At 46.0% G+C, this 12,151-nt stretch overlaps 1 protein-coding gene across 3 annotated transcripts in view; it reads left to right on the top strand.

Annotated features, from left to right (window-relative positions):
- The window catches only part of pdk3a (pyruvate dehydrogenase kinase, isozyme 3a), a 92,235-nt gene that overhangs the window by 54,813 nt on the left and 25,271 nt on the right, over positions 1 to 12,151 (top strand). For all 3 annotated transcript variants that reach the window (XM_070893373.1, XM_070893370.1, XM_070893372.1), the window contains 2 exons: positions 3,194 to 3,378; positions 5,625 to 5,714. In XM_070893373.1, the coding sequence (XP_070749474.1) occupies positions 3,194 to 3,378; positions 5,625 to 5,714 (275 nt within the window). The remainder of the gene's footprint in view (positions 1 to 3,193; positions 3,379 to 5,624; positions 5,715 to 12,151) is intronic.

The raw sequence follows: 12,151 nt of genomic DNA, 5'->3' as shown, positions 1-12,151 counted from the left end.
CAACATTCCATTCGCCTTCCTAATTATTTGCTGTACCTGCATGCTAACTTTTTGTGTTTCATGTACAAGGACCCCCAGATCTCTCTGTACCACAGCATTTTGTAGTCCTCTTCGTTTAAGTAATAATTTGCATTTTTATTCTTCCTACCAAAGTGGATAACCTCACATTTTCCCACAATATACAACCATTTGCCAAGTTTTTGCCCACTCACTTAATCTATCTATTTCCCTTTGCAGATTCTTTGTGTCCTCCTCACAACTTGCTTTCCCACCTATCTTTGTATCATCATCAAATTTGGCTACTGTTCACTCGGTCCCTTCATCAAAGTCATTAATATAGATTGTAAATAGTTGAGGCTCCAGCACTGATCCCTGTGGCACCGCGCTAGTTATCGTTTTCTCAACCTGAGAATGACCCATTTATCCCAACTCTGTTTTCTGTTCGTTAGCCAATCCTCTATCCATGCTAATATATTACCCCCAACCCTGTGAGCTATTATCTTGTGCAGTAACCTTTCATATGGCACCTTATTGAATGCCTTCTGGAAATCCAAGTACATTACATCTGCTGGTTTCCCTTTATCCACCCTGCTTGTTACCTCCTTAAAAAGCTCTAGCAAATTTATCAAACATGATTTCACTTTCATAAAACCATGCTGACTCTGATTGTATTATGCTTTTCTAAATATCCTGCTTCTACTTCCTTAATAATGGACTCCAGAATTTTCCCAATGATAGATGCTAGGCTAACTGGTTTATAGTTTCCTGCTTTCTCTGTCCCTCCTTTCTTGAATATGGGTGTTACATTTGAAGTTTTCCAGTCCACTGGGACATCTTCAGAATCCAGGGAAATTTGGTAGATTACAACCAATGCATCCACTATCTCTGCAGCCACTTCTTTTAAGACTGTAGGATGTAGGCCCTCGGGTTCAGGGGACTTATCCACCTTTAGTCCCATTAGTTTGCCTAGTACTTTTTCTCTAGTGATAGTGATTGTTTTAAGTTCCAACTAACCTATAGCCCCTTGATTATCTATTATTGGGAAGTTTTGTGTGTCTTCTACCATGAAGACCGATACAAAATATTTGTTCAAAGTCTCTGCCATTTCCCTGTTTCCCATTATTAATTCCCCAGTCTCATCCTCTAAGGGACCAATGTTTACTTTAGCTACTCTCTTCCTTTTTATATACCTGTAGAAGCTCTTGTTATCTGTTTTTATACTTCTTGCTATGTTACTCTCTTCCTCTTTTTATTTTTTTAGTCGTCCTTTGGTTTCTAAAAAATTCCCAATCCTCTGGTTTACCACTAATCTTCGCAACAGAGTTGTAAATCTATGGAATTCTCTGCCCCAGAGAGCTGTAGAGATTGGGTCATTACATATATTTAAGGCAGAGATAGACAGAGTTTTGAGCGATAAGGGAGTAAAGGGTTATGGGGAGCGGGCAGGGAAGTGGAGCTTCGTCCATGATCAGATTAGTCCATGATCAGATCAGCCATGATCTTATTGAATGGCGGAGCAAGCTCGAGGTGCCATATGGCCTACTCCTGCTCCTATTTCTTATGTTATTATGTTCAGCTCAGTATGCACCAGTTGATTTTCATCTTCTTCAACTTTTTGGACTTGGAGCTCCAACTCAGCCAACTCCGGGTCCGATGCCAATCGTGGTTTCATTTTTGAAGTTGACTACACAGCATCATCTTGGCCTTTATCTTCATGATCTTAAGTTTTTAGTTGGGAAAAATTATCTAGTTTAAGCAGTTTAGCTGCTTTTTGTCTCATTTGCTCCTCGCATAGCTGGTGCTCTTTCCTTTTTTTCATTCCCAATTTGTGAGTAGAATGCATCTCTAGAAAAGGGCATCTAGAGTCTGTTTACATCAAATCGAGAATAACATGTGCCTGAGCTCTCACGGCTTCTCTCCGCCCTTGCTACGTCACTTATGTCAATACTGTTTACCCTTACCCTTAATCCGACCCTGTATGGGCCCCATTCTAGGCTTGGGGCCTGGGCGACTGCCCCAACTGCCCCCTCCCCCTTAATCCGTCCCCGCCATTAAGAATTCTCTCACCTCCTTTTCTGCTTTGTAGTTCATGTTCTTTGGACCCCACCTACATCCTACTTCATTCCTGGCATACCATTTTTCTTACTGACCCAAGGACTATTGTTCTTATCAGCACAGCTTCCTCCCATTTTTCCATTGAAGATTAGGGAACCTTATTGGGATGTTGAGCTGATCCTGAACTTTCTAAAACAAACAACTATTTTCATTATATAGCACCCTAATGTAGGAAAATTTCCCATGGTGCTTCACAGGAGCATAATCAGACAAAGATTGACACCAAAGGAGATGTTAGGATGGGTGACTAAAAGCTCGATAAAAGAGGTGTGTTGGAAGGAGGGTTTTAAAGGAGAAGAGAGAGAGAGTAGTAGAGGAGCAGAGGGAATTGCGAAAGCTACAGTCACCAATGATGGGAAGAAGGGAGTGGGATGCGCAAGAGACAGAGTTGGAGGAACGCAGAGTTCTTGGAAGGATGTAGGGCCAGAGGTGGGGTGGTGGTGGGGAGGGAGGGGGATGTGAGGCCATGGAGAAATTTTGAATACTAAGGTGAGAATAAGAATTTTAAATTTGAGGCCGTGATGGACCATGAGCCAAGGTAGATCAATGAGTACAAGGGTGATGGGTGAGTGGAGCTTGGGTATTGTATAATACTGGTAGAGTTTTAAATTAGCTCAAGTTTATGGAGGGTAGAAGATCAAAGGCCAGCTAGAAGAGCATTGAAATAGTCGAGTCTGGAGGATACAAAAGCACATTGGCTGAAGCATGGGTGGACACTGGCGATGTTATGGAGGTGGAAAAAGGTGGTTTTGTGATGGAGTGAATATGGGGCCAGCAGCTCAGCTCATGGTCAAAGAGTACGCTGAGGTTGCAGTGTGGTTGAATCTGACAGTGGCCAGGGAGAGGGATGGAATCAGTGACGAGGGAATGAAGTTTGTCGTGGGAGACCAAAGACAATGGCTTCAGCAAATGTTCTGTATGTGTGCTTTTGCTATATTTTTGAAATCTTTAATTTGAAGTAGTATTAGCTGCTTTAGTTTAAAGTTGCATATATGTGTGTTGCTTCCATCCCATGGATTTTTTTAAATGATTTTCACTTTTTAACTTGTCCTTGACACACATGATTTTTCTACCTCAGTTTTCTAGAATCTCTGGTTAAAATCCGAAACCGACACAATGATGTAGTGCCAACCATGGCTCAGGGGGTTATCGAATATAAGGAGAAATATGGCTTTGACCCATTTATTAGTAGTAACATTCAATACTTTCTGGATCGTTTCTACACCAATCGTATCTCATTTCGGATGCTTATCAATCAGCACAGTGAGTACTTTGTCTTTATAATAAAGATGAAAGCTAATTAAAGTATAGGCTATGAAAAAGTGACACTTTTCTGGAGAGTTAGTTCCAATACATGACCTGTAACAATGATGCTGCTGCCCTATTTCCATTTTTTTTTCAAAACTGTTTATTTTTTTACTTCTACATTAATTATTTGAATCCACATTTTAGACTGGAATTCTTCTGTGCAGAGTGGAAAAGAGGTAGGGAGCCTCGGTAGCTGAATTTCAACTGATTGTTGTCGCTTGCAGGCTGTATATGGAAGGAGATATTTGAAACTTTTTTGCAAGCAGGAAAATAACTCTTTTGCCAAAACTTTTTTGGATGTGATCTGATTAAAATAAATTTATGGTTTTAAGTCTATAGTGAATTATTTAATGGAATTGGTCATGTTTTGTCTTAAAGCCAAGTCTTTGTTAGCAATTCTAAACCATCCAAAGCAACCTGGATCAAAATTGGCTGGCACCAGGATCAATAGAACCCCTCTCATTAATTTCTTGGATTGATTTGAACATGTGCAGATGCCTGCCTAAGTATTTGCCAGTGTCCCCTTTGATACCAACTGACTTCAAAAAATGTGTTTCAAGTAACAGACATTGTATGAGCACATACAGGTTTGTTTCAATTGAATATTCTATGAACTTGCCCAACAATAGAAATAATTAACTTTATCGAATTTAGGTGTGCACATAGAATTACAGAAATTTCAGAACAGAAAAAGGCCATTTGGTTCATCATGCTTGTGCCTTATTTTTAAGTCATCATAACTAAACCCTTTCATCTGCTAAATCTATGTTACATCTTCTGTTGCTCCAAAATACTTTTTATAATGGGGAGCCCAAAATTGCACTCCACCTGTAGTTCAACTAATGTCTTGTACAGATAAGCCCATTGACCTTGAGTAAACTTCCTCCCACCCTGCTTCCTGCAAGGACTCTATTTGAGTCTCCTAGTTTCTCCATCTCCGTCACATCTGTTCCGACGATGCCACCTTCCATACAGTGCTTCCAATATATCTTCCTTTTCCTCAACTGAGGATTCCCCACCACCATGGTTCCAAGGGCACTCGACCGTGTCCGTTCCATTTCCCGTACTTCTGCTATCACCCCTTTCCCTCCCTCACAGAACCACAATAGGGTTCCCCTTCTCCTTGTCTTCCACCCCACCAGCCTCCACATTTATTGGATAATTTTCTGCCACTTCCAGCGTGATCCCACAATCAAACACATCATCTTCTCCCATCCCCTTTCAGGGAGCGTTCCTTCTGCGACACCCTGGTCCACTCCTCTATCAACCCCAAAACCCACTCCCTTTCCCTTGACACCTTCCTGTGCAAGCACAGAAGATGCAACACCTGCCCTTTTACCTCCTCCCTTCCCACTGTCCAGGTCCCCAAACACTCCTTCCAGGTGAAACAGCTATTTACTTGTACTTCTTTCAATTTAGTATACTGTATTCGCTGTTCACGATATGGTCTCCTCTACATTGGGGGAGCCCAAATGCAGATTGGGTGACTACTCTGCTGAACACCTCTGTTCAGTCCGCAAGTGTGACCCTGAGCTTGCTGGTAGCCTATCATTTTAATTCTCTGGACCACTCCCATGCTGACCTCACTGTCCTCTGCCTCCTACACAGTTCCAATGAAGCTCAACGTAAGCTTGAGGAACAGCACCTCATCCTTTCTATCAGGCATTTTACAGCCTTCTCGACTCAACATTGATTTCAATAATTCCAGGTGATAACCTCTGCCCCCATCTTTTCAGATGTCAGCTGTTGCTGAGGAATCTGATATTCCTATTTATACCCATCTGTTTTTTCTTTACTTGTCCCATTACCATCTCCTTTCACCCTGCATCATCATCCTGTTTGTCATTTAATCTCTCCTGCCTTCCACGCTATCACAGACTTATCTTTTTGTTCTTTCCTCCCCTCTTTGTTCTTTCTTCCCCTCCCTCCTTCCCTGCCTCTGCACATCCTTAAAACCTGTTACATCTCTAACCTTTTCCAGGTCTGCGAAAGCTCATCGATCTGAAACTTTAACTGTTTCTCATTCCACAGATGCTGTTTGACCTGCTGAATATTTCCAGCATTTTTATTTCCGATTTCCAGCATCTGCAGTATCTTGCTTTTACATATGGTGTGACTGGCTAATTCTAGTCAACTTTATCTATTAAATAGTTAAGGAGTTCCTGATCTAATGTATGTTTCGTTTTGTTTATTCACTGCAGCTCTCCTCTTTGGAGGCGAAACAAATCCAGCGCATCCTAAGCATATTGGAAGTATTGATCCAAACTGCAACGTTGCTGATGTTGTTAAAGGTGAGAAATACCACAAAGAGGAAAATGTCTCTTAGACTTGATAATTCTGGATTTGAGAAATGTTTGTGAACAGAACTTTCCAAGTAGTAACCATGGGATTGGTCCAGATTTTTATACTATATAGTTTGTCTAAACTCCTTGGCCTTGAAATTAATGACGCTGCTCCTGTTTAACAGATGTAAAACGGGAACCAAAGCATTCAATATGGCAGGTGGTGTACGCACGCACATTCTGAGCCAAATGTCCACCGCCCGCCGTATTGGTGCAGGCATCAAAAGAGGTGTCCAGTGCCCATGCCTGAAACACATGTTGGACCCTTTGCATATGCAAATAAAGAGCTAATCACCTGCACCTTATCTATGACTTTTATCATCTCCAGGTTTGACGACTCCCTCTTGGCTAGCCTCCCATCATCCACCTTCCATAAACTTCATCTCATTCAAACACTGCCCTCTGTATTCTATCCTACAGTATATCTCTTTCACCTATGCTCCCAATACTTGCTGATGTACATTGGCTCCTGGTCCCCACAATATCTGCAATTTAAAATTCTCATTCTCATGTTTAAATTTCTTTATGCTTTTGCCCTTCCCTACCTCTAAGTTCTGCCAGCCCCCTTCCCCCCCCCCCCCAACAACAACTCTCCATTTGTCTGACTCTGGCCTTTTGTGAATTCTCTCCCCTTTGTCGCCCCATTGGCGGCCGTGCCTTCAGCTGTCGAGACCCCAGTTCTGAAATTCACTCCTTAAATGCCTCCACCTCTCTACCTCCCTCTCCCCTTTTTAAGACTTCTTGACCGAGCTTTTGGTCACCCCTCCTAGTATTTTCTTCTTTTTTCTTCGTTCCTGGGATGTGGGCGTCACTAGTAAGCCCAACATTTATTGCCCATGAGAAGATGGTGGTGAGCTGCTGCCTTGAACCACTGCACCATGTGGTAAGGGTACTCCCACAGTGCTGTTTGGGAGGGAGTTCCAGGATTTTGAGCCAGAGACAATGAAGGAACGGTGACATACTTCCAAGTTAGAATGATGTGTGACTTCAAGAGGAATGTGGAAGTGGTGGTGTTTCCATGCGCCTGCTGCCTTTCTCCTTCTAGGTGGTAGAGGTCGCGGGTTTGGGAGGTGCTGCCGAAGAAGCCTTGGCGAGTTGCTGCAGTGCATCATGTAGATGGTACACACTGCAGCCACGGTATGTCGGTGATGGAGGGAGTGAATGTTAAAGATGGTGGATGGACTGCCAATCAAGCGGGCTGCTTTGTCCTGGATGGTGTCGAGCTTCTTGAGTGTTCTTGCAGCTGCACTCATCCAGGCAAGTGGAGAGTATTCCATCACAGTCCTGACTTGTGCCTTGCAGATGGTGGAAAGGCTTTGGGGAGTCAGGAGGTGAGACACTCGCAGCAGAATACCCAGCTTCTGACCTGTACTTGTTGCCATAGTATTTATGTAGCTGGTCCAGTTAAGTTTCTGGTCAATGGTGACCCCCAGGATGTTGATGGTAATGCCGTTGAATGTCAAGGGACAGTGGTTAGACTCTCGCTTGTTGGAGATACTCATTGCCTGGCACTTGTGTGGCACGAATGTTACTTGCCATTTATCAGCCCAACTCTGAATGTTGTCCAGTTCTTGCTGCATGTGGGCATGGACTGCTCCATTATCTGAGGAGTTGCAAATGGAACTGAACACTACAGTCATCAGCGAACATCCTCACTTCTGACCTTTATGATGGAGGGAAGGTCATTGATAAAGCAGCTGAAGATGGTTGGGCCTAAGACACTGCCCTGAGGAACTTCTGCAGCGATGTCCTGAGCTGTAATGATTAACCTCCAACCACCACAACCATCTTAATTTGTGCTAGGTGTGACTCCAGCCAGTGGAGAGTTTCCCCCCTGATTCCCATTGACTTCAGTTTTACTAGTTCTACTTGATGCCGCACTCTTGTCAAATGCTGCCTTGATGTCAAGGACAGTCATTCATGGAATTCTGCTCTTTTGTCCATGTTATGTCCGAGGATGCTCTGATGATGACTCAACGAGGCAATGTGTTGTACTTAAACTGTAGTGACCTTAGTCCTTTATTGATAACTCCAGAGTGAGGATCACACATGGTGGCCTGCCTTTTATATGAGACCAGGCACACTTGTCAGGTAACCTCAAGTCTCCCACTGCTGTGCCCTCTGGTGGCACACCTTGTGATAGTGCACACAGTAACCATGTAGGATACATGACATTACTCTCCCCCAAGCCTTTAGTGCAAATTGCTTCTGCATTGACTGTGCTCTGGGCTTAGCTCTATTTGGTTGATCCTTGGCGGGTCGTTTCTAACTTGGGTGAGTGGTTGCTGTTTCTTTGGCAGTAGAGTGCTGGTGGTTTCTTTTTGTGTGTCCATGACCACTCCATGCTCTTTCAGGCTCGTGGCGGTTGGTGCCATCGGGTGCCTGAGAGGTGGAGCCAATCAGGGGCAGGGTATTGATACCGGTGCCATTGCCCTCCTGAGATCGCTTGCTCTGCAGCTCATATGTATTGGCTGTTTCTGGCCACACTCCATGGTGCATAACTCTGGTCCCAGGGACGCAAGTTACGACGTTGGGTAGCTCGTTGGACCTGTGTGCTCCCAATGGGTGTCTGCCCGCTGCATTGACTGAGTGTAGTTGAAGTCCTATATCGCACATCATTTCACATTACTCTGTAATGACCCTGTAACTCCGATCACGATCATGCGCCTTTTTTTTTTTGCTTATTGCCTGTACACAACTCTGATCATCAATTGCACATTTTACATCTAACTCACAGTTGCTCTTGCATTGTTTGAAAATGTGGAACTGTCCCTTTAAGTGTGGTGGGTTGCAAGCCTCCTTTAAGCGAGCCTTGCTTTCTTTACCCCAATCCTCTTCTCAGTTTGGTGCCACGTGTTGCTCCATCAGCGCTGCACCTCGTGGTCTGGCCGCCGCCATCTTTTTCTTCAGCGCCTCACCTCGTGGTTTGGGCGCCATTTTTCCTCCATCCACGATGTCGACTGCGGTGATCCTCTTCTCCCCGGGTTCTGCCACAGAAGCTGGGAAGTCTCCTTTAGATCCGATTTTCTTTCTCCGGAATCCTGCCACTGGAGCCTGGAAGGTGCGTTCGGGTCGTCTCAGCTGGATCACGTGCTGAGTGGTCTGTGCTTTGGGTGCTGTGCTGGTCTGCTCTCTGGTGCCGGATCCAACCTCAGGTGGGGGCTTGCTTTGCCTCAGAATGCGGAGGACGTCGATTGCTGGTGGGGTGAAGTCTTCCCACTTCCAATGGATCGTCTCCATCCATCTTCTTCCGAGTAGCATTGGTCCATCACCTGCAACAATCCACAGAGGTAACTTGTGCATCGTGCCATCATGGAGTACCTTTACATCCGCACTACCAACGACTGGGATAAGTTCATCGGTGTAGGTGCACAGCTTTGCCTGAACAGGGACCAACTTGGGTCGTTCAGCTTGATTGTTCCATAGCCTCTCAAAGGCTTCTTGATTCATTAATGACTGGCTCGCCCCTGTGTCCACTTCCATGAAGACTGGAACACCATCTATCTCGACTTCCATCCTCAACGGGGAACACTCGGTGGTGCAGGTAAACATGCTATATATCTCATCGTGGGGCTGAGCTGCCTCTCTGCCTATCATTTTATAATCCGCGCTGGATTCATGGCCATCTGCAGACTCTTCATCAACACAGTGAGTCATATTTCTCTTACACATTCGCTGAAGGTGGCCCTTTTGTGCTGCAGCCTTTACATACATAGTCTTGAAAACTGCACTGGTGAGCCCTGTGATTCCCTCCACAGTGCCAGCATGGAGCTACTCGACTAGCCCCCCTCGGCGGACACTGAATTAAAGAACTCTGGGGGCTGTTCTCTCTCCCTTGAGAAGGTTCATGTTCTACAGTCCAGCCTCTAAAAGGCGCCACTCTGTGCACAGTACTTGCCAGGTTTGAGCCCTGAGAATGAGTGATCTGCCTAGAGCCGCAGGTCGAGGTCATGAATGCCTGGCTCACAGAAATGGCCTTCTGCAGTGTGACTGTTGTATCTGCAGACAGTAACTTATGAAGAAGGCCCTCATGGCCGATTCCAATGACAAAAATGTCCCGCAGCGCTTCGGTGAGGTGGCTGCCGAAATATCACGCCGCCCCCAGCCTCCTGAGGTCTGTAGCATATTTCGCAATTTCCTGGCCTTCGGGCCATCGGTGGGTGTAGAATCGGTGTCTGGCTGTGAGGATGCTCTGCTTGGGCTTGAGTTGCTCATGGATCAGTGTTATGAGCTCCTCGTACGACTTGGTCATTGTCTTCGCTGATGCCAGCAAGTCCCTGACGAGGCCATAGACAGTGGGCCCACAACTGGTTAGCAGGATAGCTCTGCGCTTATCAGCCAGTGTGGCTGGGTTGTCACCTGCCAGGTCGTTTCCACAAAGGCATCCCAATCATCACCATCGGCGAACTACTGCAACGTACCAAGGGTAGCCATTTTCGCATGAAGGTCCGTAATCTCGTCTCCAATTGTTGTGTCCGAGGATGCTCTGATAATGACTCCACGAGGCAATGTGTTGTACTTGAACTGTAGTGACCTTAGTCCTTTATTGATAACTCCAGAATGAGGATCACAAATGGTGGCCTGCCTTTTAAACTAGGCCAGGCACACCTGTCGGGTAACCTCAAGTCTCCCACTGCTGTGCCCTCTGGTGGCACACCTTGTGATAGTGCATACAGTAACCCTGTCGGATACATGACAGTCCATGTTTGGACCAAGGCTGTAGTGAGGTCTGGAGCAGAGTGATCCTGGCAGAACCCAATCTGGGCATCGGTGAGCAGATTATTGGTGAGTGCTACTTGATAGCACTGTTGACGACACCTACATCACTTTGTAGATAATTGAGAGTAGACTGATGCGGCAGTAATTGGCCATATTGGATTTGTCCTGTTTTTTTGTGGACAGGTGATACCTGGGAGGTTTTCCACATTGTTGGATAGATGCCAGTGTTGTAGCTGTACTGGAACAGCTTGGCTAAAGTCGTGGCTAGTTCTGGAGCACAAGTCTTCAGCACAACAGCCCAGATGTTATCGGGGCCTATCCAGTGCGCTCAGCCGTTCCTTCATCTCACATGGAGTGAATCGAATTGGCTGAAGACTGGCTTCTGTGATGGTGGGGACCTCAGGAGGAAGCCAATATGGATCATCCACTCAGTAGTTTGCCTGAGGATGATTGTAAATGCTTCAGTCTTGTCTTTAGCACTAACGTGCTGGGCTCTGCCATCATTGAGGATGGGGATATTCATGGAGCCGCTGCCTCCCGTTAGTTGTCTAATGGTCGACCACCATTCACGACTGGATGTGGCAAGACTACAGAGCTTTAATCTGATCGGTTGTGAGATTGCTTAGCCTTGTCTATAGCAGATGCTTCTGCTTTTTAGCATACATGTAATCCTGTGTTGCAGCGTCCCCAGATTGGCACTTCATTTTCAGGTATGCCTTGTGCTGCTCCTGGCATGCTCTTCTACACTCTTCATTGAACCAGGGTTGGTCCCCTGGCTTAATGGTTGTGGTAGAGTAAGGGCTATGCCAGGCCATGAGGTTACAGATTGTGGTGGAATACAATTCTGTTGCTGCTGATGGCCCACAACGCCTCCGGATGCCCAGTTTTGAGCTGCTCATTTGTTCTCAGGTGACTGAACAGTCCAGTACGGGAATTACAGTCTCTGTCACAGATGGGACAGACAGTCGTCAGAGGAACTGGTGGGTGGGGAGTCTGGTTTGCCGCACGCTCCTTCCGCTGCCTGTGCTTTTTTTTTTTGCATGCTCTCGGCTACGAGACTCGAGGTGCTCAGCGCCCTCCCGGATGCTCTTCCTCCACTTAGGGTGGTCTTTGGTTAGGGACTCTCAGTTGTCGATGGGGATGTTGCACTTTATCAAGGAGGTTTTGAGGGTGTCCTTGAAACATTTCCTCTGCCCACCTGGGGCTCGCTTGCCGTGTAGGAGTTTCAAGTAGAGCACTTGCTTTGGGAGTCTTGTGTCGGGCATGCGAACAATGTGGCCTGCCCAACGGAGCTGGTTGAGTGTGGTCAGTGCTTCGATGCTGGGGACGTTGGCCTGAACAAGAACACTAACGTTGGTGCGTCTGTCTTCCCAGGGGATTTGCAGGATTTTGCGGAGACATCATTGGTGGTATTTCTCCAGCAATTTGAGGTGTCTGCTGTATATGGTCCATGTCTCTGAGCCATACAGGAGGACAGGTATGACCAAAGTCCTGTCGACCATAAGCTTGGTGCCAGATTTGAGGGCCTGATCTTCAAACACTTTCTTCCTCAGATGGCCGAAGGTTGCGCTGGCGCACTGGAGGCGGTGTTGAACCTCGTCGTCGATGCCCGTGCTGATAATAGGTTCCCGAGGTATGGAAAGTGGTCTACGTTGTCCAGGGCCACT

This window comes from Pristiophorus japonicus, chromosome 11 (assembly GCF_044704955.1).
Source record: "Pristiophorus japonicus isolate sPriJap1 chromosome 11, sPriJap1.hap1, whole genome shotgun sequence".
Lineage (NCBI taxonomy): Eukaryota > Metazoa > Chordata > Chondrichthyes > Pristiophoridae > Pristiophorus > Pristiophorus japonicus.
This window is presented reverse-complemented; position numbering and strand designations above follow the sequence as displayed.